At 52.8% G+C, this 25,697-nt stretch overlaps 1 protein-coding gene across 10 annotated transcripts; it reads left to right on the top strand.

Moving 5' to 3' along the window:
• The first annotated feature begins 3,803 nt into the window (after positions 1–3,803).
• Positions 3,804–20,288, top strand: ACVRL1 (activin A receptor like type 1). Of its 10 annotated transcripts, none has more exons than XM_063785622.1 (11): positions 3,804–3,868; positions 4,372–4,570; positions 9,344–9,409; positions 9,971–10,222; positions 10,431–10,642; positions 10,846–10,945; positions 11,311–11,457; positions 12,081–12,356; positions 12,914–13,111; positions 15,883–16,013; positions 17,674–20,288. In XM_063785622.1, exons 3-11 carry the CDS (start codon positions 9,349–9,351, stop codon positions 17,806–17,808), a joined length of 1,512 nt encoding a protein of 503 aa, XP_063641692.1. In that variant the 5' UTR covers positions 3,804–3,868; positions 4,372–4,570; positions 9,344–9,348; the 3' UTR covers positions 17,809–20,288. The 10 variants fall into 10 exon arrangements, with proteins under 10 accessions (XP_063641692.1, XP_054519287.1, XP_063641695.1 ...); XM_054663312.2 differs by having other exon boundaries at positions 3,807–3,868; positions 11,311–11,453; positions 12,077–12,356; XM_063785621.1 differs by lacking the exon at positions 3,804–3,868 and having other exon boundaries at positions 4,211–4,570; positions 11,311–11,453; positions 12,077–12,356.
• The last annotated feature ends 5,409 nt before the right edge of the window (positions 20,289–25,697 follow it).

The raw sequence follows: 25,697 nt of genomic DNA, 5'->3' as shown, positions 1-25,697 counted from the left end.
AATAAAAAGTATAGGATATTAAATACATAAACCAGTAGCATTGTCATTTTCATCAAGTATTGTTTATTGAACATAGTTGTACGTGCTGTATATGTTTCTATGGCTAGCAGCGCAGTGGGTTTGTTTATACCAGCATCAGCACAAACACATGAGTAATGTGATGCGTTACTACGACGTCAGTAGGCAACAGGAATTTTTTGGCTCCATTTATAATCTTATGCGACCACCATTGTATGTGTGGAATATTTTTGACTGAAACTTCATTATGCAGCAAATTACTATATTAGCAAATAAAATTGAGCTATATATAATGAAGAAGTACACATTATAACCAAGTGGGTTTATTCCAGGGATGTAAGGCCTGGTTCACTATTAGAAAATCAGTCAACATAGGCTGGGCACGGTGGCTCACGCCTGTAATCCCAGCACTTTGGGAGGCCGAGGCGGGTGGATCACCTGAGGTCGGGAGTTCAAGACCAGACTGACCAACATGGAGAAACCCCTTCTCTACTAAAAATACAAAATTAGCCAGGTGTGGTGACAGGCACCTGTAATCCTAGCTACTAGGGAGGCTGAGGCAGGAGAATCGCTTGAACCCAGGAGGCAGATATTGCAGTGAGCCGAGATCACACCATTGTACTCCAGCCTGGGCAACAAGAGCAAAACTCTGTTTCAAAAAAAAAAAAAAAAGAAAAAGAAAGAAGAGAAAATCAGTCAACATAATCTACCATATTAACAGACTAACAAAGAGAAATTACACAATTCGTATCAGTGGCTGCAGAAAAGGCATTTGACAAAATTCAATAGCCATCCATGATAAGAATACACACACACACAAAAAAGAGGAATGGGGGAACTTTCTCAATCTGATATAGAGTGGCTACTACAAGAAACTTACGGCTAACATTATGATTAATAGATCGAGTGTGTTCTCCTAAGAGAAACAAGGCAAGGATGGCTGTTCTGTTTTGACCACTCTTATTCAACATAATGCTAGAAGTTTTAGCCAGTGCAGTCAGGTAAGAAAAGGAAATAAAAGATATGCATATTGGAAGGTAAGAAATAATACTGTCTCTATTTGCAGATGCAGATGACTGTCGATGTAGAAAATCCCAAAGAATCCATGAGGGGTAGAAAACCCAAATACCTCACCCCCTTGAATAAGTGAGTTCGGCAAGGTCACAGTATACAAGATCAATATGTAAAAATCGATTATATTTCTATATAATTTAATGAACAAATGGACACAAAAATTAAAAATAGCATATCCTGTTTATAATTGCTTTTAAAAAGTGTAAATGTAACAAAACACATAAAGGAGTTAAATGCTGAAAACTACAAGAACACTGATAAATAAAAGAGACCTAAATAAATGGAAAAAAATATATCATTAAGAATTTTAAGATGGCAATGACAGCGCATTAAACCAAGCATGGGGCCCTGTGCATCTGCACAGGTCACACTCCCATGAAGCCAGCCCCGCACTAGTATCAAGAGTGATGTTTGAGTCTGGGTGGGGTGGCTTATGCCTGTAATCTCAGCACTTTGGGAGGCTGAGTGGGTGGATCAGCTGAGGTCAGGAGTTCGAGACCAGCCTGTACAACATGGTGAAACCCTGTCTCTACTAAAAATACAAACATTAGCCGGGCGTGGAGGCGCGCATCTGTAATCCCAGCTACTTGGGAGACTGAGGCAGGAGAATCGCTTGAACCTGGGAGGCAGACCTGAGATCACGCAACTGCACTCCAGCCTGGGCGACACTGCGAGACTCCATCTCAAAAAAAAAAGAATGATGCTTGAACTTAATACTCATAGCTGGTCCTGAAAGGTGAAGGTGTCCATTGCCCTGCCTTCCTGACAGACTCCATGTCACCCACCTTCCACAGATGAGAATCTGCTTGAGGTTTCACCCCACACAGAATCTCCAGGCCTCTGCTTCCTGCAGTGTTGGGAAATCCTTCTGAGTATCTAAATCTAAATCTTTGTCCTTTGGGCCTGTTTCCTCTTGTTCTGTCCTCACTGAATATGGGGAACAGCTGGTCCCTCTGAGTAATTAATTCTTGTAGACTTGGACACAGTCTGTAATTCCTTTTCCCTTTTCTCATTGGGATGACTCTCCAGGGCTTTCTCCAACTCTGGATCTCCAACTCTGACACCTCCCCCAGGTTCTCTGTGTGCTTTGGAAGGCATGGGGTTCACAAGAGCCCCAAAGAGCACCAGTCAGGGGCCAGAGGGCTCAGTGCTCTGGGGAGATGGGGAAGATTCCAGCACTGATGAACAGACTCCAGCCCCCCCGGGTCCTCTCTTCCAGCTCCCAAAATGTACTCTATTTTTATCTGTTTCACGAACTCTGGTCCAGATAGTCTTCCATCCCCCACTGACTGTCAGAAGTGACTCTCAGCTTTTGTCCATCTCGAAGTTTCTGTGCTCAGTGTGCCTCTCGGACTAAAGGCTTCCTTTGGGAAGCCCCCACTCTCGCTTCTCAGGACAGAGATCCAGGGGTTGGGGGAGGAAAAGGTTGACCAGAAGCCATAGCGGAGCAGGGAGAGAGAGTGTGAAAGACAGACCTGCGGCCAGGCTCCCAGTTCTCCAGCTCGTAGAGAGCCCAAGTGGCCGCTATAATCTGAAAGAGCAGATATCGTAATCCCATAGTACTTCCTATTGGCTGCAGGACACAGTTCTGTCCTGACACTGAAATTTGGGTGTGTCAGGGTTCTGGGAATTCACAACGCTCACAACTTGTGAAGCAGCTGTGGGGTGGGGGATGGGGAGGGTTTCAGCAGAGGAAGTGAGGTCAGTCAATAATTGATGCCTGTCTGAGCTTTTAGCCATTATCTCCCCCAGCCTCTATTCCTGTCAAAAGGTGGGGCGGGGCAGGAGGAGGGGTCCCTGGCTCATCTTGTAGAATCCCCATATTAGAGTAAGACAGCTTAGAGGTCTACTCCTGCTTCTAATACCCACGTCTTTCCAAGTGTCTCTGAGGCCACCCCCTCCCCAGCCTTTTCATTTATTCATTTAATTAACGAACGCCTTCATTGAGGGCCTCCTCTGAGTCAGGCTCAGCCAGCCAGCATCTTTGCTATGAGCTGAGATAAGCATCATTTCCTTCTATTCTCACAACCACCCTATGAGGCTGGCACGGTTTACTATGCCTATTTAGCAGATGGGGGACTGAAGCATGGAGAGGTGTCACTAGCCTACGGTAACACAACCAGCCTGCATTCCTAGTAGGTAGTTTGACTTCAGAGTCTCTGTGGATAACCTGGAGGCTAGGACTAAGACCAGAGTCCTGCAGGTACTTAGATGGTTGGAGCAAAGCAGGGCAGTGAGGTCAGTGCTCCCAGCCTGTGCAGGAGCATCAGGAAGAGTCTGTGTCCCCCTCCCCTGCCGGTATGAAGCCATTCTGCTTCCCTCCCCAGCTGCCTTGTGTCAGCAGAGTTCCAGGGAGGCTCCATTCCCCACCTCTATCTAAAGCTCCATTTGCTGGGGTGGGGGCCCTGCCTGGAAGGGGAAGGTCCAAGGCTGCTCCCAGCGTGTCCCTCCATCCTCACCGTCCCTGGCGGGGCGGGGGTGTCTTTGTCACCCAGCTGCACAACGGCCAGGAAGGGCTCAAACCATCCTCAGGGCTAACCCAAGGCTGTCCTCTGGGCCTGTATACCCCCGTGCTGAGTGCGGATCGGGAGAGGCTGCTGAAGAGAGGAGGGGACAAATGGGGGATGAAGGGGCCCGAGGGAGGGGACTGAAGGATTTGGGCCAAGTCGGGAGTTCCCGAGGGCGGAGCCAAAACGTATCTGGATTTTGCTAGCCCCAGACTCTGCCCTCATTGCTCCAAGCCTCCTAGACCGAGGACCCCCGGGCTGAGGGTGGGGTAAGGATAGGTAGTGTCCCTCCCCGTCCCACCCCCGCCTGTCCCTTCCTCGGTGGCCCCTTCCCGGCGCCCCGATTCCAGGCGGCCCCTCAGCTGCTGCCAGCCGATCCCCCTCTACCGCCACCCACTACTCCGGCCGCCAGACGTTGCCTACAGTCTCGGCTCTGTCTCCCACGGCTGTGGGTCCGGACCCCACGGGACCCCTATGGGACCCCCACAGGACCCCCACGGCCTGAGTCCAAGGCCCGCCCCCTCGGGGAGGCGGATGTGGGAGGCCCGGCCCGGGTGCGGGCCAGCGATCCGGGAGCTGCGGGCGGCTGGGAGGGGAGGCCGCCCTGAGGGGCTGGGAGCGGCGCGGGGGTGGGTCCCGGTCCTGCAGCCCCAGCGAGGGGCGAGCGGCGGCCAGTTGGCGAGCTGGGCAATAAGGAAACGGTTTATTAGGAGGGAGTGGTGGAACTGGGCCAGGCAGGAAGACGCTGGAATAAGAAACATTTTTGCTCCAGCCCCCATCCCAGTCCCGGGAGGCTGCCGCGCCAGCTGCGCCGAGCGAGCCCCTCCCCGGCTCCAGCCCGGTCCGGGGCCGCGCCCGGACCCCAGCCCGCCGTCCAGCGCTCGCGGTGCAACTGCGGCCGCGCGGTGGAGGGGAGGTGGCCCCGGTCCGCCGAAGGCTCGCGCCCCGCCACCCGCAGAGCGGGCCCAGAGGTGAGTCGAGGTCCGCGGACGGGACCGGGTGGCGGGCGGCCTGACCCCCGCTTCAGTGGGCCCTTCCTTCGGGCGGACCCCAGAGTCACCGCAGAGTGGTCGCGGTAGGCTCAGTCCCAGCTCATTAGAAAGGCAAGCTGCCCCTGGCTGACCGCGCACAGCTCCCACGACCCTACCTGAGACTTGGAGGGAACTGGACAAGACTGGACTGGAAATCAGAAACTTGGTTCTAGTCGGGTGACCTGGGGTCAGTGACTTCACTTCTCTGTTCTACCCTCTTCATAAAATGGGCAGTGGGATTCTTGTCTTGCTCTACTCACATAGAAGGGATCACAGGTCCTCCAGGCCGCTGGGTGGACCTGGAGTGAATGCCTGCTTCCACAGCTGTTGAGCCTCCCAGCAGAGCTCACCTTTCCCAGGTCAGTCCTTCCAGCTGTTGCTTGAGGAATGTGACACTATCACTCCAACCTAGGAGTCTCACCCTAGCCGCGCATGGTCAGTCACCTCCTTGCCACGACCTTCCTTCAGGATCCAGGCCAAAGGGGATCCCAGTCTTCCCCCAGGCTGGGACCCCAGATTTTCCATGGAGGCCAGTGCTGTGAAACCCATGGCTGGGCTGGCTGCCCCAGCTCCTCTTTCCTTCTCCAAGGACAGGGGCATAATGGACAGTTGCTCTCACCCTCTCTATGTATGGCCAGCTTCTGGCTGAGTCAGGGTCTGTCCTAATACCTGTCCTCTCACCTGTCCCCCCATTTCATTGGTTTGTTAGAAATAGCTACCATTGATTGAGTACTAACTATGTAGACACTTAGATATTTATCTTTTTTCTCATGTAATCCTGGCCGCAAGCTAGTGGAAGAGGGGTTACTATCCCCTTCCTACAGAAAAGGAAACAGACATGAATATGGGACTTGTCCAAAACTCCTTGGATGGTGGGGTGAATGGCATGGTTGGGGTCTTGATAACATTTAAGTGCTTACTGTGTACTACTTATACTCTGCTAAATAATTGTACTACATTTTACCTATGAGATAACACTATTATTATTCCCACTTTACATATGATGGGAAGCCTAAGCCTCAGAAAGTTTAAGTAACGTCTCAAATTTCATACCTCTAAGTGGCAAAGGCAGGATTTGAACCCAGGTCTCCATGCTCCAGAGCCCACACCCTAACCTCTGTGCTACACTGTGCTGCCTCCATGGTCTGCCTGAGACCTGAAAATCCAGGCATCACCTGGATGTTCCACTGCATCACCCCGCTGTGAAGGGCTAATAAATCACATGGATGAATCGTAAGGGCAACCCAATATGAACAGCTGGGTCTGGTCCTCTGCTGTTGGGGTAAGGCCTACTGAAGTGCAGAGTGAGTCCAGAAGGTTGTGCTTGATATGGCGCTTCTCCAGCCCTGTGAAGATCACTGCTGTGCTGAGCCACTGCCGTTGATGGGAGTAGGTTTTATCAATCCTTCAGGTGTGCTAGGGAGAAAAACATTGATAAGCACCTTTCGGGCATACCACGACTCTGGTTCTCCCCACCTGAGGCTCAGACTTTGACTAAGCCTATGGCAAACAGATGATTTCTGGGCAGCAACACCACCTTTGTTGCCTGGGTCAACATAGTGAGACCCTATCTCTACTAAAAATAAAACTGGGCATGGTGCTGCACCCCTGTAGTCCCTTGGGACTTGGGAGGCTGAGGTGGGAGGATCACTTGAGCCCAGGAGTTCAAGGCTACAGTGAGCTATGATTGCACCACTGCACTCCAGCCTGGGCGACTGAGCAAGACCCTGTCTCAAAAAAAATTAAAAACAAACAAAAACGCTGTCTTCATTTAAACAAATCTGAGTAGGGCACCCGTTAATAACAACAGTAGTGGGCAATTTGTACACGTCCACTGAGACCCATGTCTTTTTCTTCCTTTGAGGGACTCATCTAACCCCAAACAACTGGAGGAATAACAATAACCAAGGAAGGATTTATTATCAGCAATTTAAGTTTATTAAGACATGCTCAGTGACTATGGACAAGAAACTGAACATCTCTGAGCCTCACTTTCCCCCGTTGGACTGTTGTGATGATTAAATCAGATAAACCATTCAAGTTCAGTACTTAGCACATAATTAGTACTCAGAGAAGGTTAACTGTTATTATTAAGTATTTCATAGTGTTTAGCTAACGTTTGAAATTAGTTTAACGTCTGTAATTTCTGGCCAACAATAGTGATGCTTCTGTCAGCAGGAGATCTTTCACAAAGTTTTGCTTAGAAGTGAAAGGATCCTGCCAGGCCCCAGGAGTCTGTCTGTGCTACAGTCAGATTTCAGGGTAAATCGTACAGAGTCAGCTCTGAGTTTGGACTGGTCAGGACTCAGCATCCTCCTGTACTTGATCTCACACTGGGTCCAGTTAAAAATTGGACAGTCCCAATTTTACTCCATCACATTCCCAGGATTAGACCATAGATGGGTTCTGCAGATGCAGACAGCCTCGCTCCACAGTGTCACCACGTCCCAGCTTTGGTGTTTACCCTTGGCTGTCCCTTCTGTAGTAGATGGGGAGGATCCTGGGTGGGAGTGAGTGTCCCCTCCCTCTGCATCCCACTCCCACTCACCCAGCAGGGCCCTGTACAGCAAAATGAAAGCAGAGGAACCAGACTTAGCGTTGTGCCCACACAAACTGATCAGAACTCCCTGGGGAACTTTTAAAAAATGCATGTTTCTTGCTGATTCCAGGACTGAATCAGAGTCTGGAGTGAGGATGAAACCAGTGAATATGCTTTTCTCAGTGAGCACTTCAGGTGATTCTGATGCGTGATAAAGTAGAAGGAGGGTGGACTGGGGCACGGCCAGAGAAGTAGAGGTACGGACAGAGGATCCTAGAGGAATGCCGGATTTTAGCCTTATTGTTAGCCACTTTTTTCTTTCCACCTCAAACCCTCTCCTTTGCAGCTTTCTGGGCTAGCAAAGGCTGCCAAGGATGGCTTCCTGCTAGTACCCCAGTGGGCAGATTCAGCTCCTCTAGGGTGCTCTCTCCATCCCATCCCACCGTCAGTCCTGCCGCACAGTGCTAGCCAGAGTCCTCACTGGCTGCGGGAGGGGCAAGAGGCAGGAGGTCAGGCAGAGGCTGGGGACACAGCTGCAGCAGCCCAGGGCTCTGTTTCCTCCCCCAGCCTGGGCCTCTGGGGCAGAGGAAGCCCAGGCAGGAAGGCCAGGCCTGCCACCAGCCAGAGAGGCCTATGAAGCCCCCCTACCCCACCCCTAGCCATACTGCCCTCAGAGCCTCAGCATCTTGGGTCTTCATTTGGCACCATTCTTAGACTATGGGCTTTCTGAAGCCTCTGTGGCCATGTGCCCAGCCCTGTCAGGCTCACCATGTCATGCCAAAGGACAGTCTCCCTGCCTTGTGCCCTGCCTGAGGATCCAGTCCCCAGACACACACCTGCACATGCTCCACCATTCAGAAAGTCCTGTTGCTGTCTGACCAGGGTCCTTCTTGCTGCAGCTTTAGCCAATATCTTCTGGTTCTAAACCTGTGAGAAATGAAGACTGGGTGGCTTCAGAAGCACTAGTTGGTGTGGGACCTGGATTGGGGACTATCATAGACCAGAATTACTCCCCCTAACACTCTCCAACAAACTTCTGGAAAAGTTCAACCCTAGTCAGCCATGGAAGGTCAAACATTCAGTGTCTAAGTGTGTTTCACTTCCCCTGCCACATCACTGGCCCTCCACCCACCCTTTCCTAGATGGCAAGGGGAAAGAAGGGGGCCAGGGAACGGCTCCGAGAGGGCAGCTTATACTCTGGTGAGCTTGCAGAGAGGTTTCTCTACACCTGGCATGACCCTGCCCCGTCCGAGCTTTGCGTGGTTGTTATAGCCCTGAGGGCTCAGACATGGGCTGCCACCACTGGATAGGGACAGAGCGAAGAGAGCACTTGATTAGGAGTCTGGAAACCTGGGATGTACGCCTGCTGGTGCCAGTGAGTCCTGTCTGACCCGGGACAAGTCTTCTTCCCTGTATGAGCCTTACTCCTCTCTTCTGTAAAACAAGGAGCTGGATTTTGTGATTCACAGGATGTCCACCTAGAATTCTGTCATGTGGGTGTCCCAGGCACAAGGAACTAAGGGTAGCAAGGAACTAAGGGCATATTTAAAAAGCCCCTCCAGGCCTTGTGGCTGCTGCAGCCCACCCTGAAAATATGCCCTTAGTTCCCTGCTGTGCGTGACTCCTGCCTGTTCTATCCAGACCCCAATCTAAACAATCTTGATTCCTGTTCCTGGCTTGGCAGGACCCTGAATGGCAGGAAGTGAAGACAGGAGCCTGTTTATGTTTGAGGCAGCCAGGGCTGGGGGGGGGGCACTGGGAAAGGGTAGGCAGGGGTGGAGGCTGTGAGGGAGTGGGAAAGAGACACAGAACAGAAGGGGAGCTGCTGGAGAGATGCTCCTTCTACCCCAATTGGGTGCTCCCTGCAGCTCTCCCAACCTGCCTGCAGTCTGAGCTCAGCAGCAGGGGTGCAGAGCTAGGGTTTCCCCAAGCTCTCAGTCACTTAAACATTGCTCTCCACCCTTCACCTCTAACAGGATGGTTTCCATGGGGAAGTGAACCAGGACTTCCCCTGCAGGCCCCGCCCCAAAGCCAGGCGGCAGGGAGTAGGGAGGCGGCCTCCCTGCCTCCCCTCCAAAAAAAACTCCGTGATTTCCTCTGGGCAGGAGGGAGCCACGGCCAGCGGCTGTCACACTTCATGGCTCTTACTCCACCTCTCTTGCTCCTCTCTGCAGGGACCATGACCTTGGGCTCCCCCAGGAAAGGCCTTCTGATGCTGCTGATGGCCTTGGTGACCCAGGGTGAGTACTGGGGGAGCAGTTAGGAAACAGGAACCTGGATACAGAAAGGGCTATCTGGGCCCAGATCAGCTCTGCCTGGGGCTGAACTTGAGAAGCTGGGGAGAATGTAGGAGCTTGACTGGAGAGTGGAGGACAGTGAGGCTCCATTAGACAGCCCCCAGCTACCCCAGCCCTCCTTTGCTCTCCTCTTGATCCAGACCTGCAGGCTGGAGCTCTGTCAGACTAGGGTGGAAGCCTATATGTGGGGTGGAGGGAGAGCAGGTGTTGGCAGGCCAAGCCTGGGAGAGCACTCAGGGCTGGGGCTGGGGGCCCAGCCCAGCCTAGAACTGGGAGGGGAGGACCTAGGAGCCAGGAGGGGACAAAAGCCTGCTTTTCAGAGTGTCAGCTGCTCTGAGGGGAGGGTTCTGAGGGAAGGATGACTGAGGATGAAAGTAAGAGACCAAAGCTTCAAGGTGTTTGTCTGAGGGGTCAGACGAGAGGGACAGTAGGACAGAAATGGGTGTCGGGCTCAGCCTGGGGGAGCTGGGACCACAGTGGCTGAGCTTCCGGTGTGTCTTCCAGGAGACCCTGTGAAGCCGTCTCGGGGCCCGCTGGTGACCTGCACGTGTGAGAGCCCACATTGCAAGGGGCCTACCTGCCGGGGGGCCTGGTGCACAGTAGTGCTGGTGCGGGAGGAGGGGAGGCACCCCCAGGAACATCGGGGCTGCGGGAACTTGCACAGGGAGCTCTGCAGGGGGCGCCCCACCGAGTTCGTCAACCACTACTGCTGCGACAGCCACCTCTGCAACCACAACGTGTCCCTGGTGCTGGAGGGTACGTCCAGCTGCCCTAGCACTCCCTCCCCATCTTCTTGGCCCCTGCCCTCCCTTCCCTCCTTTCCTCTCATGCTCTGGCCAATAAAGGGGCTGGGGGCGGGGGAGCGGGTGGGCAGGACTCTGGGATCTAACTGGCAGAGTGGTCTGGCCCGAGGTGGGGGGAGCTGACCTAGTGGAAGCTGAGCCTCAGTGTCCCCCTCCCTCAGCCACCCAACCTCCTTCAGAGCAGCCGGGAACAGATGGCCAGCTGGCCCTGATCCTGGGTCCCGTGCTGGCCTTGCTGGCCCTGGTGGCCCTGGGTGTCCTGGGCCTGTGGCATGTCCGACGGAGGCAGGAGAAGCAGCGTGGCCTGCACAGCGAGCTGGGAGAGTCCAGTCTCATCCTGAAAGCATCTGAGCAGGGCGACAGCATGTTGGGGGTATGGGCCTGGGGACCTGGGACACAGGGTGTAGGAGGGGCAGATAGGAACTGCAGAATCAGAGGGGTCACCCAGAGATTAGAGCCGGTGGGGAGCTGGGCGAGTGAGGAGCTTGCAGTGACCCAGCAGGTCCCAGGTCGAGGATAGAGAAGGGGGCTGTGGCTGGTTGTGGCAGCCTCTCAGTGGCCTCTCCGTACCCCCAGGACCTCCTGGACAGTGACTGCACCACAGGGAGTGGCTCGGGGCTCCCCTTCCTGGTGCAGAGGACAGTGGCACGGCAGGTTGCCTTGGTGGAGTGTGTGGGTGAGCAGTGGGTGAGCCCGGTGGATGAGGACCAAGGGCTCTCATGAGCCTGGAGGGGTGAGAGAGTTCTTGGCTACTGGAATCACAGGCGGTGCTAGGCCTGGGTCAGAATTGGAATTCTGCTGGGCAGGGAGTGGGCTGGAGACGGGCCAGGGCTAGGTTCTTCTTTCTGCAGGACCGGGGTGGAACGAGAGGCAGCTGGGGGTGGCCTGCCACTGGGTTTGGGTCTGGATTAAGTTAAACCTAAGGGTCTGGGGTTCTGTGGGTGGGGTGGGCGAGGGAGGCAGCGCAGCATCAAGATGGGGGGCTCTTCCAGGGCTCTGTGTGCCCAGTGTGTAACCCTCACCTTCCCCTCTGGCCATCAGGAAAAGGCCGCTATGGCGAAGTGTGGCGGGGCTTGTGGCACGGTGAGAGTGTGGCCGTCAAGATCTTCTCCTCGAGGGATGAACAGTCCTGGTTCCGGGAGACTGAGATCTATAACACAGTGTTGCTCAGACACGACAACATCCTAGGCAAGGGGAGAGGCCAGCTGTGCCAGGCCTGGGGCTTTGCCCCCCTGCACTCAGGGCTCAAGTTTGCAGACCTCCAGACATTAACAGAACCCTGAAGGACTCTCAGCCCACCTGCAGCATCAACCTCTTTTTTTAATTTAATTTAATTAATTTAATTTAATTTTTGAGACAGGGCCTCGCTCTGTCACCCAGGCTGGGATGCAGTGGTGCAATCTCACTGGACCCTCAATCTCTTGAGCTCAAGTGATCCTCCCACTTCAGCCTCTTGAGTAGCTGGGACCACAGGCATGTGCCACCATGCCCAGCTAACTTTTTTATTTTTTGTAGAGACGAGGTCTCCCTATGTTTCCCAGACTGGTCTCAAATTCCTAGGCTCAAGCAGTGCTCTTGCCTTGGCCTCCCAAAGTGTTGGGATTACAGGTGCAAGCCACTAAGCCAGGCCCAGACCCAACCTCTGACTCCAGCTCTGTCTCTGACCTAAGCCACATCAACCCCCACCCCCAGACCTAGCTTAGCAGTGACCCAGTCCATTCCCTCTCCCCCAACCCCACCCTGACCCTGACGACTCCAGCCTCCCTTAGCCCCAGCCCCTTGGCTGAGTCACCCAACCTTTCTGCACACAGGCTTCATCGCCTCAGACATGACCTCCCGCAACTCGAGCACGCAGCTGTGGCTCATCACGCACTACCACGAGCACGGCTCCCTCTACGACTTTCTGCAGAGACAGACGCTGGAGCCCCATCTGGCTCTGAGGCTAGCTGTGTCCGCGGCATGTGGCCTGGCGCACCTGCACGTGGAGATCTTCGGTACACAGGGCAAACCAGCCATTGCCCACCGCGACTTCAAGAGCCGCAACGTGCTGGTCAAGAGCAACCTGCAGTGTTGCATCGCCGACCTGGGTGAGCCGGGCGGGGCAGGGGCGCGCCCTTCACAGGTGGGCGGAGCTTGTGCGCTCTCCTCTCCTTTGCCTGTGGGCGGTGACCATGATTAGCACTTGAAAATTTAGAGGTGCATGTTGTTTCAGTTCTCCTCCGCAAGACCCCACGAGTTGTCTGAACACCCTTTTCAACCCCAGATTCCTTCCACCATACCATCCTGGCTCCAGGAGTTGGGAGAAAGGAGGCAGGAGCCAGGAACCTGGGTTCTCATCCTGGTTTCGCTAACTACATCCCTCCCCATCACCAGCCTCCAGGTCTGCTCTGTGAAGTGGGCTCATAATGCCTGCCTTGCCCACTCACATCTCGCTGGGTTCTTGGGAACCTAGAGAGCACTACACAAGCAAAGAGTACCTGGGGCCATGGTTCTCTCTGTGGCCACTGCCTTCCAGCCCATCTCCGTGCAGGTCTCCATCTGCCTTCCCCTCTCTGTCCCACTGTTTCTCTCAGTCCCCACCTTGCCTGCCCCCTGGATCCCAGGTTTGGGAGAGGGGCAGGAGTGACAGGCCTCACCCCCACAGGCCTGGCTGTGATGCACTCACAGGGCAGCGATTACCTGGACATCGGCAACAACCCGAGAGTGGGCACCAAGCGGTACATGGCGCCCGAGGTGCTGGACGAGCAGATCCGCACGGACTGCTTTGAGTCCTACAAGTGGACTGACATCTGGGCCTTTGGCCTGGTGCTGTGGGAGATTGCCCGCCGGACCATCGTGAATGGTGAGGGCCCACCCTACACAGGGTAGGGAAAGGGAAATCAGCCTGTGGAGCCAGGGGCTTCCAGCCATGGCCAGTGCCCATGGCCTGGGAGGTTTGCAGTCAGACCTCCTGGCACCCCTTCCATGCTGCCCACCAGCTGGTTCAGCTGAGTGACCTTTTAAGGTATAAACCTTAAAAACAGATAACAGGGTCTGTGAGTCTGGCTGTGAAATCTTGGGTACATGACAATAACAGAAATATTAATAGCAGCTAATATTGATTGAGCTTAAATATGTGCCAGATGCCATGCTATGCACTTTACATGTATTATTTAATTCTTTGGTATGGACAAGGCAGTGGTATTGCTTAGTGGCTAAGAGCATAGGCTTGGAATCAGACTTCCTGGGTTCTATTCCTGATCTTGCCATGACCGTGCGTAGGTTATTTGACCTCTCTGTGCCTCAGCTTCCTCATTTGTAAAATGGGTGCGGTGGCTCATGCCTGTAATCCCAGCACTTTGGGAGGCCGAGGCAGGCAGATCACCTGAGGTCAGGAATTCAAGACCAGCCTGGCCAACATGGCGAAACCCTGTCTGTACTAAAAATACAAAAATTAGCTGGCTGTGGTGGCACACACCTGTAATCCCAGCTACTCGGGAGGCTGAGGCAGGAGAATCACTTGAACCTAGGAGGCAGAGGTTGCGGTGAGCCAAGATCATGCCACTGCACTCCAGTCTGGGCGACAGAGTGAGACCCTGTCTCAAAAAGAAAAAAAATTTATTAAAATAAATAAATAAAATGAGAATAAAAATAGCTTCCAGTTGTTGAGATAATCTAAGTATTTAGAACAGTATCTAGAGCTAAATATTAGTGGCTGTTATTGTTGTAGATAGAATGAGTGCCTGACGTCATATTGTCCCCATTTTACAGTTGAGGAGATGGGGGCACAGAATGACAGTGGGCTTGAGGCAGCATCAGGGTCCGAAACCGGGCAGTCTGCCCCGGGGCCAGTGCTCATCATCACTGTGTGCACTTAAACCTCTCTGGCCCTTGATTTCCTCATGCACACAATGCATGTGAGTGCCTGCACTGCCTGCTTATTGCTGCCTCGTTGTTACTGTGGGTTGCCACAGGGGACTCTGATTTAGAGGGACTGGGACAGGTAGAGGGACCGCGACAGGTAGAGGGACCTGCCCTGGGCAGGCAGCCCTGAGGTCGATGTTCTCTCAGCCCTGGAGTGGACGGAGGATGGGTGGGTCGTCTAGACTGGTGGGAGCATTGTCAACCTTTGAGGAGGCTGTCCATGGTGAGGGACTTCCAGGAGTCGTGACAGGTTGGGGACAATCCTCAGGATATGGCTGGAGCCCTGCTTCTTGGGGACAAGGATGTCCTCATTTCCTGAGCATCTACCAGGAGCCAGCCCCATGCCAGACTTCATTTGTCCTCGGTGGTCAACAACTGAAAACAGAGGGTGTGGTGTCACCGGTCCCTTGGGGAGACTCACGAGGTGCTTAGATTCCTCAAGACTCCGGGCATGAATTGCCAGAGTGGGCTCTAAGGAGACCGGGATCGGGGGAAAGAGGAACCTGGAAGAAGCCAAGGCTCCTTGGACCAGGCTGCAGGGCAGAAAGGAAAGGCTGGGAGGAGGCTGCCTGGGGTGGAGGGGGAAGCTCCATCAGCCCCACACGGACTCGCGGCGCATTATAAACACTGTAATCTGGTGTCAGCCCCGGCACTGATTAAAGGCCCATTAGACACATTCAGGCCTCTGTGCAGCACTGATTAGGGCGTGAGCGGCACAGGGGCCGGCCTGGAAGCTGGCCATGGGGAGAACAGCTGGCGAAGGCTCTATCGAGGTTGCGGCCTGTGTGGCCATGGCCCCCAGCCTCAGGCTGGGAAACAGGATGGGGCACGGAGCTGTCTGCAGCTCCACCGGCATTGTTTTCAGAAAGCTCCTACTAAAAACTGTGAACTTGGGATACCAAGAGGAGGGGGTCAGTGCTGGCTGCAGGAGTCAGCAGAGGCTTGTGCCATCCCTGACACTGGGTGATGTTATGTGGACCTGGGTAAAAAAATAAGTGCAGCTCAGCGGTCAAGAGCACATGCTTTGGTGTTAGACTGTGGGCTTAAATCCTAGCCCTGTCACTTACTATCTGTTGATCTTAGGCAAGTTTCTTAAACTCTCTGGCCTTCATTTCTTGGCTTATAAAGTGGAGCTCATAGTATTACCTACCTCATAGGGCTGCTGTGAGGATTTCATGCAGAGCTCTTAGGACGGCACCTGGCATACAGCGCTCAGTAAACATTTGGTGTTATTATTATCAGGCATGTGTGATAGCTGGGGCCTGGGAGCAGTCCCGGGCACTGGGTGGAAGGCAGCTGAGGAAAGACTGGAACAAGGCTGGCCTAGGAATCCGAGATGGGTTTGAGTCTTGCCTCTGCCATTACTAGCTGTGGAACCTTGGGCCCCCCTTCTCTGAGCATCAGTTTCTTCATCTGTAAAATGGAGGTAATACTAGTACCCACCCCACAGGGCTGTTGTGAGGACAAACAGGATAAAGCACGTAAAGTGTTTACAGCAGAATATCTGGCACATGCCATGTGCAAAACAAATGGCAGTCATTAATATTAGTTAGAAACACATTTATTGCATTATACTGTCCCTCTCAGGGGTAGTGTGTCCAGGCCACTGGTTTCTGGCCCTTGGGTAGAGGGTAGAAAAGGCTGTCCTCTGGGTGGTATTGGGCCTCCTTAGAGTCCCAAGTCATTGTCCTGTCCATTCTCCATTTCCAGGCATCGTGGAGGACTATAGACCACCCTTCTATGATGTGGTGCCCAATGACCCCAGCTTTGAGGACATGAAGAAGGTGGTGTGTGTGGATCAGCAGACCCCCACCATCCCTAACCGGCTGGCTGCAGACCCGGTGAGGCCTCTGCTGGGACTAGGATGGCGTGGGGTGGTGGCTCACGGCTGGGATTTCTGGGCCCAGGAACTTGTGTCTGAGGCCTCTGCTTCATCTCATAGATACTGAGTGTCCTGGTTAGGGCACCTCTCTAGGTACTCCCTCTTTCAACCCTGGCCCATGCTCCCTGCCCCCAGGGCCATCTGGTCATTCTGGGATTTTAAGAACCTTCACCTTCCCTGTGAAAAGTCAGAGGCTATCTGTGGCTCTGTGTGTGTGTGTGTGTGTGTGTGTGTGTGTGTGTGTGTCTGTGTGTGTGTGTGTGTTTGAGAGACAGGGTTTTGTTCGCTCTTGTCACCCAGGCTGGGGTGCAGTGGCACAGTCATAGCTCACTGTAACCTCAAACTCCTCGGCTCAACTGATCCTACTGCCTCAGCCTCCCCAATAGCTAGGTGTAGTGCACACCACCACACCTGGCTAATTTTTAAAAATTTTTGTAGAGACAAGGTCTTTTATGTTGCTCAGGCTTATCTCAAACTCTTGGGCTCAAGTGATCCTCCTGCCTCAGTCTCCCAAAGTGTTGGGATTATAGGTGTGAGCCTCCACACCTGACCACTGTGGTATTTTTTTGCTATTTGTCTTTGTTTGTTGTTGTTTTGTTGTTGTTTGTCCTTGTTTTTTCTCAAAACACTTCACTTGTACAAAGACACACACACGTATATCAACACATACAAGCGTGAATATCCTTCTGAACATACACTCACAGAAATATACACATGCACATATATGCCAGACTGTTGGCCCCGTGAGGACAAAGAACGTGTTTTGCTCACCCTTATGTCCCTATTACCTATCATAGTATCTGGCTCACGATAGGTGCTAATAAATATTTACTGAAAGAATGAATATATTCTATATATGTATACATATATGTATACATAGACATACATTTCTGTACAACATACATATCCGCAAAAAGCCACGTGTATGCATTCCTGTACACACACACATACACTCACTTTCAGGAGCCAGAAGTGGGGCCAGCTCATTTCAGGCCCTGGGATGGGTTGATGAGCTTCCTGGGATGGGTTGATGAGCTTTTTGGGATGGGTTGCTCCCTGGACACTTGCATTTTTAGGGCAGTTCCCACTTCCACAGTCCCCTGGGCCCAGCCATGGCTGATGGAGGGGCTGGAAGACACTGCCCTCTGCACTGGGGTCTTAGGCTGTGGATGGGGATGTGCAAGCCCCCAGGCTTGAAGAATCGGCCCCTTCCTGTGGATCTTGGCAAAGGTGGGGATGGGGGTAAGGTGTTTCACAGACACTGCTTGCCCAGGGGGGCTTGAGTGCTCCTGAAGATCTGAGTTCTCTCTTTCTGTCCGCCCTGTCTTTCTCCATTCCTTTCTCACTCTACTCTCTTCCTCTTCCATTTTTGATTTTTTTGTCATCCTCTGTTCTCTCTCTCACCACTTGTCTTTCCTCTCGCTCTCCTTTCCAATGCTCTCATCTCCCTCCTCTCATCCTTTCTCTCCTGCTTATGTCTCCCCATTACCGGCCATCCTCCTCATCTTCTTCCCATCTTCTCTGACCCACCTCCCTCTGCATCTCTCTCCCGATCCCCTCCTCTTCTCTGCATCTCTCTCTCTGCCTCCTCTCCTCTGCACCTCTCTCCCAACCCCCAGGTCCTCTCAGGCCTAGCTCAGATGATGCGGGAGTGCTGGTACCCAAACCCCTCTGCCCGACTCACTGCGCTGCGGATCAAGAAGACACTACAAAAAATTAGCAACAGTCCAGAGAAGCCTAAAGTGATTCAGTAGCCCAGGAGCACCTGATTCCTTTCTGCCTGCAGGGGGCTGGGGGCTGGGGGGCAGTGGATGGTGCCCTATCTGGGTAGAGGTAGTGTGAGTGTGGTGTGTGCTGGGGATGGGCAGCTGCGCCTGCCTGCTCGGCCCCCAGCCCACCCAGCCAAAAATACAGCTGGGCTGAAATCTGATCCCCTGCTGTCTGGCCTGCTCAAAGCGGCAGGCTCCCTGACGCCTGGCTCTCTCCCCACCCCTATGGCCAGCAGGGTGCACCCCCTACCACTCCCGGGACAGGATGCAAAAGAGGCTCCAGAGTCAGAGTGCCAAGCCAGGGAATCCCAGTCCCAGACTCAGAGCCTGGGCCTGCACTTTGCCCCCTGCCCTTGATCAACCCCACTGCCCCACCAGAGCTGCCAGGGTGGCACAGGGCCCTGTCCAGCCCCTGGCACACACTTCCCTGCCAGGCCTCAGCCTCTAGCATAAGCTCCAGAGAGCCAGGGCCCATCAGTTTCTCTCTGTGGATTTGTATCTCAGCTCCATGATGCCTTGGGCTTTGTGTCTCCTCAACAAGAGCACAGCTTGCTGAATGTCAGCTGCCTGAGAGAGCTGGGGCCTGACTTACTAGGGCATTAAATCCTAAGAGGTCCTACTGAGGTGTGGCAGGATCACAGGCCAGTGGAAAAAGGGCAGGTCAGATGGGCAAGGCCCAGGACTTTCAGATTAACTGAGAGGATATCGAGGCCAAGCATGGCAGGGGGAAAGGTCAGTGGGTGTCAAGAGACCCAACCCAGGTCTGACCTTGGATGTTTGCTCCATGTGACAAAAGCAGGCCTGTCTCAGGACCTTTTCTTTTCTTTTTTCCTTCTTTTTTTTTTTTTTTTTTGACACGGAGTTTCGCTCTTGTTGTCCAGGCTAGAGTGCAATGGCATGATCCCAGCTCACCGCAACGTCTACCTCCCAGGTTCAAATCATTCTCTTGCCTCAGACTCCCGAGTAGCTGGGATTACAGGCACATGCCACCATGCCTGGCTAATTTTGTATATTTAGTAGAGACAGGGTTTCACCATGTTGGCCATGCTGGTCTCGAACTCCTGACCTCAGGTGTTCCACCTACCTCGGCCTCCCAAAGTGCTGGGGTTACAGGTGTGAGCCATCGCACCTGGCCAGGACCTTTGTTTCTTATCTACATATTGGAAGATTTGGTCCTGATGTCCTTTGAGGCTTCTTTAGCTCTAGTTCTCTGACACTTCAGCCTATATCAGAGCTAACTTCCTCAGTCTCATCTATTCCTTATGCTCCAGCCCCTGGCAATTTGCCTCAAGATGGTGGTTTGAAAATAACTTTACCTGACTCAAGGAGTGTCTGGAGCACCTCCTAGTCTAAGTCTGCAAGCTCCAGTTCTTGCCTAAAACCATGCCAGTGGCCACCCTTGGGCTCAGACAGCTCTGGGCCTTTTGACCACAAGCCAGCCCCTCGCCCTCTCTGTGGCATAGTCTTCTCTGCCCCAGGACTGCAGGGCGGCTTCCTCCAAGGCTTCCAAGGCTCAAAAGAAATTTGGCTCCATCCAAGAAGGCTCCAGCTCCCCTACTGGCCCCTGGCTCAGGCCCACACCCCTGGCCAGGCCCAGAGAGTGTGTCTCAGGAGAATTCAATGGCTCTAGAGAGACACACAGAAAGTTTGGCATTTGGAAATTTCAAGGATGTATGTATGCTCACGTATGGAGCAGGTTGTCCTGGCCCCTGGGTGCAGGGAAGTGGGCTGCAGGGAAGTGGATTGGAGGGGAGCTTGAGGAATATAAGGAGCGGGGGTGGAGACTCAGGCTATGGACAAGGACAGCCCCAAGGTTGGGAAGACCTGGCCTTAGTCGTCCTCAGCCTAGGGGCAGGGCAGTGAAGAAAGCTCTCCCCGCTCCTGCTGTAATGACCCAGAGTAGCCTCCCCAGGCCGGCATCTTATGTGTGTCTTCCACCATCCTCATGGTGGCACTTTTCTAGGCCTGTCTCCCAGCATTGTGCAAGGCTCGGAAGAGAACCAGGAAGTGAAACTGGGTGAAAACAGAAAGCTCAATGGATGGGCTAGGTTCCCAGATCATTAGGGCAGAGTTTGCTCATCCTCTGGTCACTGGAATCCACCCAGCCCACAAATCATCTCCCTCTTGAAGGATTTTATTTCTACTGGGTTTTGGAACAAACTCCTGCTGAGACCCCACAGCCAGAAACTGAAAGCAGCAGCTCCCCAAAGCCTGGAAAATCCCTAAGAGAAGGCCTGGGGCAGGAAGTGGAGTGACAGGGGACAGGTAGAGAGAAGGGGGCCCAGTGGCCAGGGAGTGAAGGAGGTGGCGTTGCTGAGAGCAGTCTGCACATGCTTCTGTCTGAGTGCAGGAAGGTGTTCCAGGGTCGAAATTACACTTCTCGTACCTGGAGACGCTGTTTGTGGGAGCACTGGGCTCATGCCTGGCACACAATAGGTCTGCAATAAACCATGGTTAAATCCTGAGCTCCGGAGTCTTCCCAGGCCGATGCCTCTGCAGTGGCCCGTCACAGAGGTCCAGATAAAACCAGAGGGATCCGGGGAGGAGAGGGTCCCAGGATACACGCCCAGCTTTGCCCTTAGACAGGTCACAGTTTCCTCACGCCCCTGCTCAGACCCCCGCGGGGGCCCAAATCTCAGTTCCTACCCCAGATTGGGAGCAGCCTGGTCGCCGCACCTGCCACGTCGCCCTCTGCTGGCCGAGGGCTGCCCAGCGGCCGCCTCCCATCCCCACACAGGGACCGCAGGGCCTTTCCGGGCAGGGTGGGGCAGCCTTCCCCGTACCCGTACCCGGGGGCCAACGTCTGTGTGCTCACTGACTTGCTGTTCTGCAGGGACTGTCCCCCTAACACCACACCTAGCAAAGAGCGTTCTGCTTCCGAACCGGCAGCTTGGACCCTCCCTCCTCAATTCCTTGTTCTCACTTCCCTTCTCAAATGGGGTCCCCATCTTGCCAGGAGTCAGTCCCCATTCCCAGCATGGGAAGATCCCCTTCCCTGGGGACCTACCTTGTCCTGGGATCAGAAGGCACTTCACACACACATCCCATTCTCACGCCCGGAAATTCGGGGCGGGGACATGCTGTGGGGGAGGCAGATACTAAAAGAAGCTGAGAGGGTCCTGGCCCATGGGACTGCCCAGCTTAGAAAATCTGTGCCTTTGTGTTAGATGCCCTCTTAGGGAAACATAGGAAGGGTACACCTTACACCACAGATGACCTTGTGGCCCCTTGCACCCCCAAGGCGGCCTCATGCCTGGAACCTCCTACCCTGGGTTCATGGATCCCCCAACAACACAGTGCCTTCCCAGAGGATTCGGGCACCCGGCCTCAGACCAGCTTTGACGAAATAGGAGCATTGCTAGCATCCAGCAAAGGCAGGCTTTCCCCTTCCCCTGTGCATGCCAGACTCTGTCCTTACGTCCTCCCCATGATGTCCAGGCTATGGTTGGAGAGTGGGGAGAAGGGCAGTGGGGAAATTGCAGAGAAAGGGGTACGTGAACGCTGAGCAGGATCTGCGGCAAGATTGGCTCACTGCTCTCCAGTTCTTGCGAAGAGCCCTTGGGAAGTCACCCTGTCCGAGCCCCTGCCTACAAGTAGACCTCAGGGAACCTGCCTGCCTTTGGAGGAAAAAAACCCTCTGCTCACTTTACTTCTCTGCAGCTTTGCCCTGACTTCCTCAGGGACCCCAGGCCCCAATTTCCCTATCTAGACAAAGAGGGAGAGGACCATCTGTGTGGTAAAGGCCCTCCCTGAGGGGTGATAGGTGCTATAGCATGCCACAGTGGGGCTGAGGGTAGCTCCTGGAATATGAGCCTTGATGTGGAGGGCCACCCCTTCCCCTGCCAAGGCCTCACCAACAGTTTTTCTCTCCACCCTCCAAGGCACCATCCTCCCTCAGTCCTGCCTTGCACCAGCCTCCAAGGAAGGTGCTGTTTCCTCCATATCCTCACCAACATTAAGATCAACAGCCCAAGAGATGGCAAAGTCCTCACGCCTAGAAGTCCCTGTCCTGGGGGAGGAGTGGGGGGTGCACGTCCTGCGTCCAGTCTCCCAGGGCTGGGACTGATGCTAGCTGTGTAATCGTCACTCTGGGTGGGCGACTCTTGGAATGAGCTGCTTCCACCAGGGCCACATTCAGTTTGCTCGAAATAGAGACAGAGGGCTTCTTGACTTTGCATATGATTTGCATAATGTCATAGACACACAGTCTATTTTCAGGCAGTTTTCAGGTTAAAGTGTTGTCACTGCTGCCCTACAGGGTGTCATGTCTGGATGAGTCTCTTCTCTGTTCTTTCTCACCCACCCACTCTTACTGACCTACATCCCCAGCTGCAGGAGCGAATGGTGAGGCAGGGGGAGAATGGGGTTGTCCAGGGAGACACATGGGCAGGGAAATAAAGGGAATTTCCTTATTACCAGCATCACCAGAAACAGAATCTGGTTGCTCAGGGTTAACTGATAGGAAGAGGGTAAGGAATAGGAAGTCAGGTAACCCATCTTCTGTTCTGCACAAACCCTTCCCACCTCTCCTACCAGGAGAACAGCCAGTTCCTGTTTCTCTATTCAGTCTTCTGACGGTTTGAAGAAAGATGTCTAGATAGATAAACCTGTTTCTTTCAGCCACCCATAAAGGCTTGCTTGGCCCAGACATCCCTCATGGGCATTTATTTTCAGCGCTAAGATTAGATCTTCACCTCTTGGGAAATCTGACCTGCAGTCTGTTCCTCTCCTGGGAGCCTTATCTGAGAGATAAGGATCATAGTCTCATGATCAATATTTTTGGAGCACCTGGCACACAGTAGGAGGTCAGTCAGTGCTGGAGTCCCCTCCTCTTCTTCATCTAGAGGTCTGTACCAAGTACCTCATTGTCCCAGGCCTGGATGCTCAACACACACACCAGCCTCTGAGGGCTCAGATGCAGAAACAGACTTACAAGGGCCAGTTGAGGTGACTGTCACTAAGTTATCTGGGACCTTGGCCAGTTGCTCGGCCTCCTCATCTGGAAAGGAGGGGGATTGGTGATTGGTGGAGACTAGGGGCAAAGACAATTCCTATATTATAGCTTGAGCTGTTTGGCAACCTTCCTTGATCACAGAGGGTCAGGGCTGGAGCCCCACCCAGGGCTCCCTCCTGTAGACCCTCTGGCTTTGGGGCATGTCTGGTGTGCTGTCTTCCTGTGTACATCAAAGGATCCACCAGATGCCAAGGCAAAGAGCCTGAGAACCTTAATGGGTCCTGGGAAAGGGGAGACCACTTGGTCTGGCTGCCCAGCCGCCACGCACTACCCAGAATTCCCTGTCCCATGTCCAGCCCCCAGGACCTGCCTCATCCCCTCAGGCAGGCGTTTCCTGTTGATAAGAAGCTCCGTCACAAACACTGATAAAGACATGAAAAAAGGAAATCGACAGGCTTGGGTATAATGGGCATTTTGTCTGCCTTTTCTACCCCTCTTCCTTCTCCCAGAACCGCCCACTCCACACCCCCACCTCATACCACTTCCCAGAACTGAGGAGAAAGGATTCCCCTACCTCCACCATGGGCCCTATTTGATAGTCTCCAGGAATTTGGCCTGAAGGCTTACACAGGTCTCAGAAGAGGGACCCAGCTTGGCCTGGGTCAGGATGGGAGCCCTGAGGCAGTAAGCACTGGGTGCTGGGAGGCCCCAGGCCAGGGAAATGGGCAGCAGCACCTAGAGGAAGGACAGTCCAGTGCAGGTCTAATCGAGGACCGTCCTCTTCCCTCCTCCTCTCCTCCCAGAGGCTTGGATCCAAGTGGTGGTTAGGTGGCTAGATAGTCTATAATTAGTGCATTTTCCTTAATTTTAGTCTCAAGCTTGTTACTGGAAAATCTCATTAATTTTGAGTCTACTAATTTGGAATCTATGATCCTTCAGGCCAAGAGGCTGAACTGATGTTTAGAAAAATAAACAAAGCAAACAAGTTTTCGAGGCAGGCCCTACCACCCTTCTTGTGTTGGATTTGTAAGTTCAACTTGACAAAGGTAGTTGTCCTAAAGCGCTGGGCCTGCAGTTGAGATAACCTGCCACCAGGTGGGTGATGAGGCCTGCCACTGGTGTTTTAAGTAGTCATTGCTCATGGACAGATGTTTTAAAGATTTAATATTCAATGATTCTTTCTTCCTCTTCTCCAGAGATGCAACTCCTTAATAAAACAGTAAGACAAACACAGAAAAGTGGAATAGATGGTTCTAAGTGGCCAGCATTTAACAGAAAAACAACAGCCAGCATATACAACTTGGAGATTTTCTTGATTTAACTGTTTTCCAGTCCTGGTTGCCACCCAGCTAGGGCCTTATCCTGGCTTCAGGCCCTCACATCTCTCATTGCATTTTTGACACTTGGTGGAAGGAGCAGAGGAGTAAAGAGCAAAGGGTTTTATCCAAGTCAAAATTCCAGCTGTTCTACCCTGGTCCAGTGGCTCACTCCTGTAATCCTAGAACTTTGGGAGGCTGAGGCGGGCAGATCACTTGAGGCCAGGAGTTTGAGACCAGCCTGGCCAACATGGTGAAACCTCATGTCTACTAAAGACACAAAAAATTAGCCAGGCGTGGTGGTGGGCACTTGTCATCCCAGCTACTCTGGAGGTTGGGGTAGGAAAATTGCTTGAACCTGGGAGGCGGAGGTTGCAGTGAGCTGAGATCATACCACTGTACTCCAGCCTGGGAGACAGAGTGAGATTCTGTCTCAAAAAATAAAACAAAACAAAACAAAAACAAAATTCCAGCTGTTTTGTTGGATTTTACTTACTTACTTATTTATTTATTTTGAGGCAGGATCTTGCTATATCACCTAGGCCGGTCACAGACTCCTAGGCTCAAACAATCCTCCTGAGACAGCCTCCTGGGTAGCTGAGACTACAGGTGCATGTCACCATCCTGGCTAATTTTTTTTACTTTTAATTTTTTTTAGAGATAGAAGTCTTACTCAGATGTTGCTCAGACTGGCCTCAAACTCCCAGCCTCAAGTCATCCTCCCACCTGGGCCTCCCGAGTAGCTAGGATTACAGGTGCAAGCTACCATGCCTAGCCTACCTGTTGTTTTAGTAATTCGACAAATTTATTCTAAATTTATATGGAAGAGTATAAGTTCATGAATAACTAAGTCAATTTTCTTTATTTTGGGTTCTTTTCTTTTTTTTTTTTTTTTTAATTTTCTGACTATGTTATGCATTCACATGATTCAAAAGCCAATGCATCTACACTGGAGTAGTGTGGGAACGAAAAAAAAAAAATTTAAAATAAAGAAATAAAGGCCGGGTGTGGTGGCTCATGCCTATAATCCCAGCCCTTTGGGAGGCCGAGGTGTTTGAGTCCAACCTGGGCAGCAAAGAAAGAATTAGTCCCTACAGAAAATTAAAACAGTGTAGTATTCCACTCTTTGAATGTACCAGTCCCCTATTTTTGGAAGTTTTGTTTTTTTCCAGTTTGGGGCCATTATAAGCAAGGCTGCAGTGAATAAATTTGTGTATACATTATTTTCCTTTATTCAAGTATTTCTGTAAGATACATTCTAAAAAGTGGAATTCCTGGGTCAAAGGAAATGTGAATTTGGCCAAGTCAGTTGTGAAGAAGTGCAAAGGGGGAGACTTGCCCCAGAAGACAATAAGACAAGTCACAGAAAAATAGAATAGTACCAGACAAGTAGACAAATAGACAAGTAGAACATGTTAAAGAACCCAGGAACAGGCTGGGCACGGTCTCTCACGCCTGTAATCCCAGCACTTTGGGAGGCCAAGGCAGGTGGATCACCTGAGGTCAGGAGTTCGAGACCAGCCTGGCCAACATGGTGAAACCTCGTCTCTATTAAAAATACAAAAATTAGCCAGACGTGGGGGCGGGTGCCTATAATCCCAGCT

The sequence above is a fragment of the Pan troglodytes genome, chromosome 10 (genome assembly GCF_028858775.2).
Source record: "Pan troglodytes isolate AG18354 chromosome 10, NHGRI_mPanTro3-v2.0_pri, whole genome shotgun sequence".
Taxonomy (NCBI): Eukaryota; Metazoa; Chordata; class Mammalia; order Primates; family Hominidae; genus Pan; species Pan troglodytes.
Note: the sequence above shows the minus strand (reverse complement) of the source record. Positions and strands in the feature narration are given on the sequence as shown.

What these genes read in the sequence shown, in the direction of transcription:
- ACVRL1 (XM_054663311.1), top strand. Translation starts at nt 9,307, where the DNA reads ATGGCTCTTACTCCACCTCTCTTGCTCCTCTCTGCAGGGACCATGACC. An exon ending in TGCCTTGGTGGAGTGTGTGG is followed by an intron (nt 10,946 to 11,310) that starts GTGAGCAGTGGG and finishes TCTGGCCATCAG; the next exon opens with GAAAAGGCCGCTATGGCGAA. An exon ending in ACCGGCTGGCTGCAGACCCG is followed by an intron (nt 16,014 to 17,673) that starts GTGAGGCCTCTG and finishes CCCAACCCCCAG; the next exon opens with GTCCTCTCAGGCCTAGCTCA.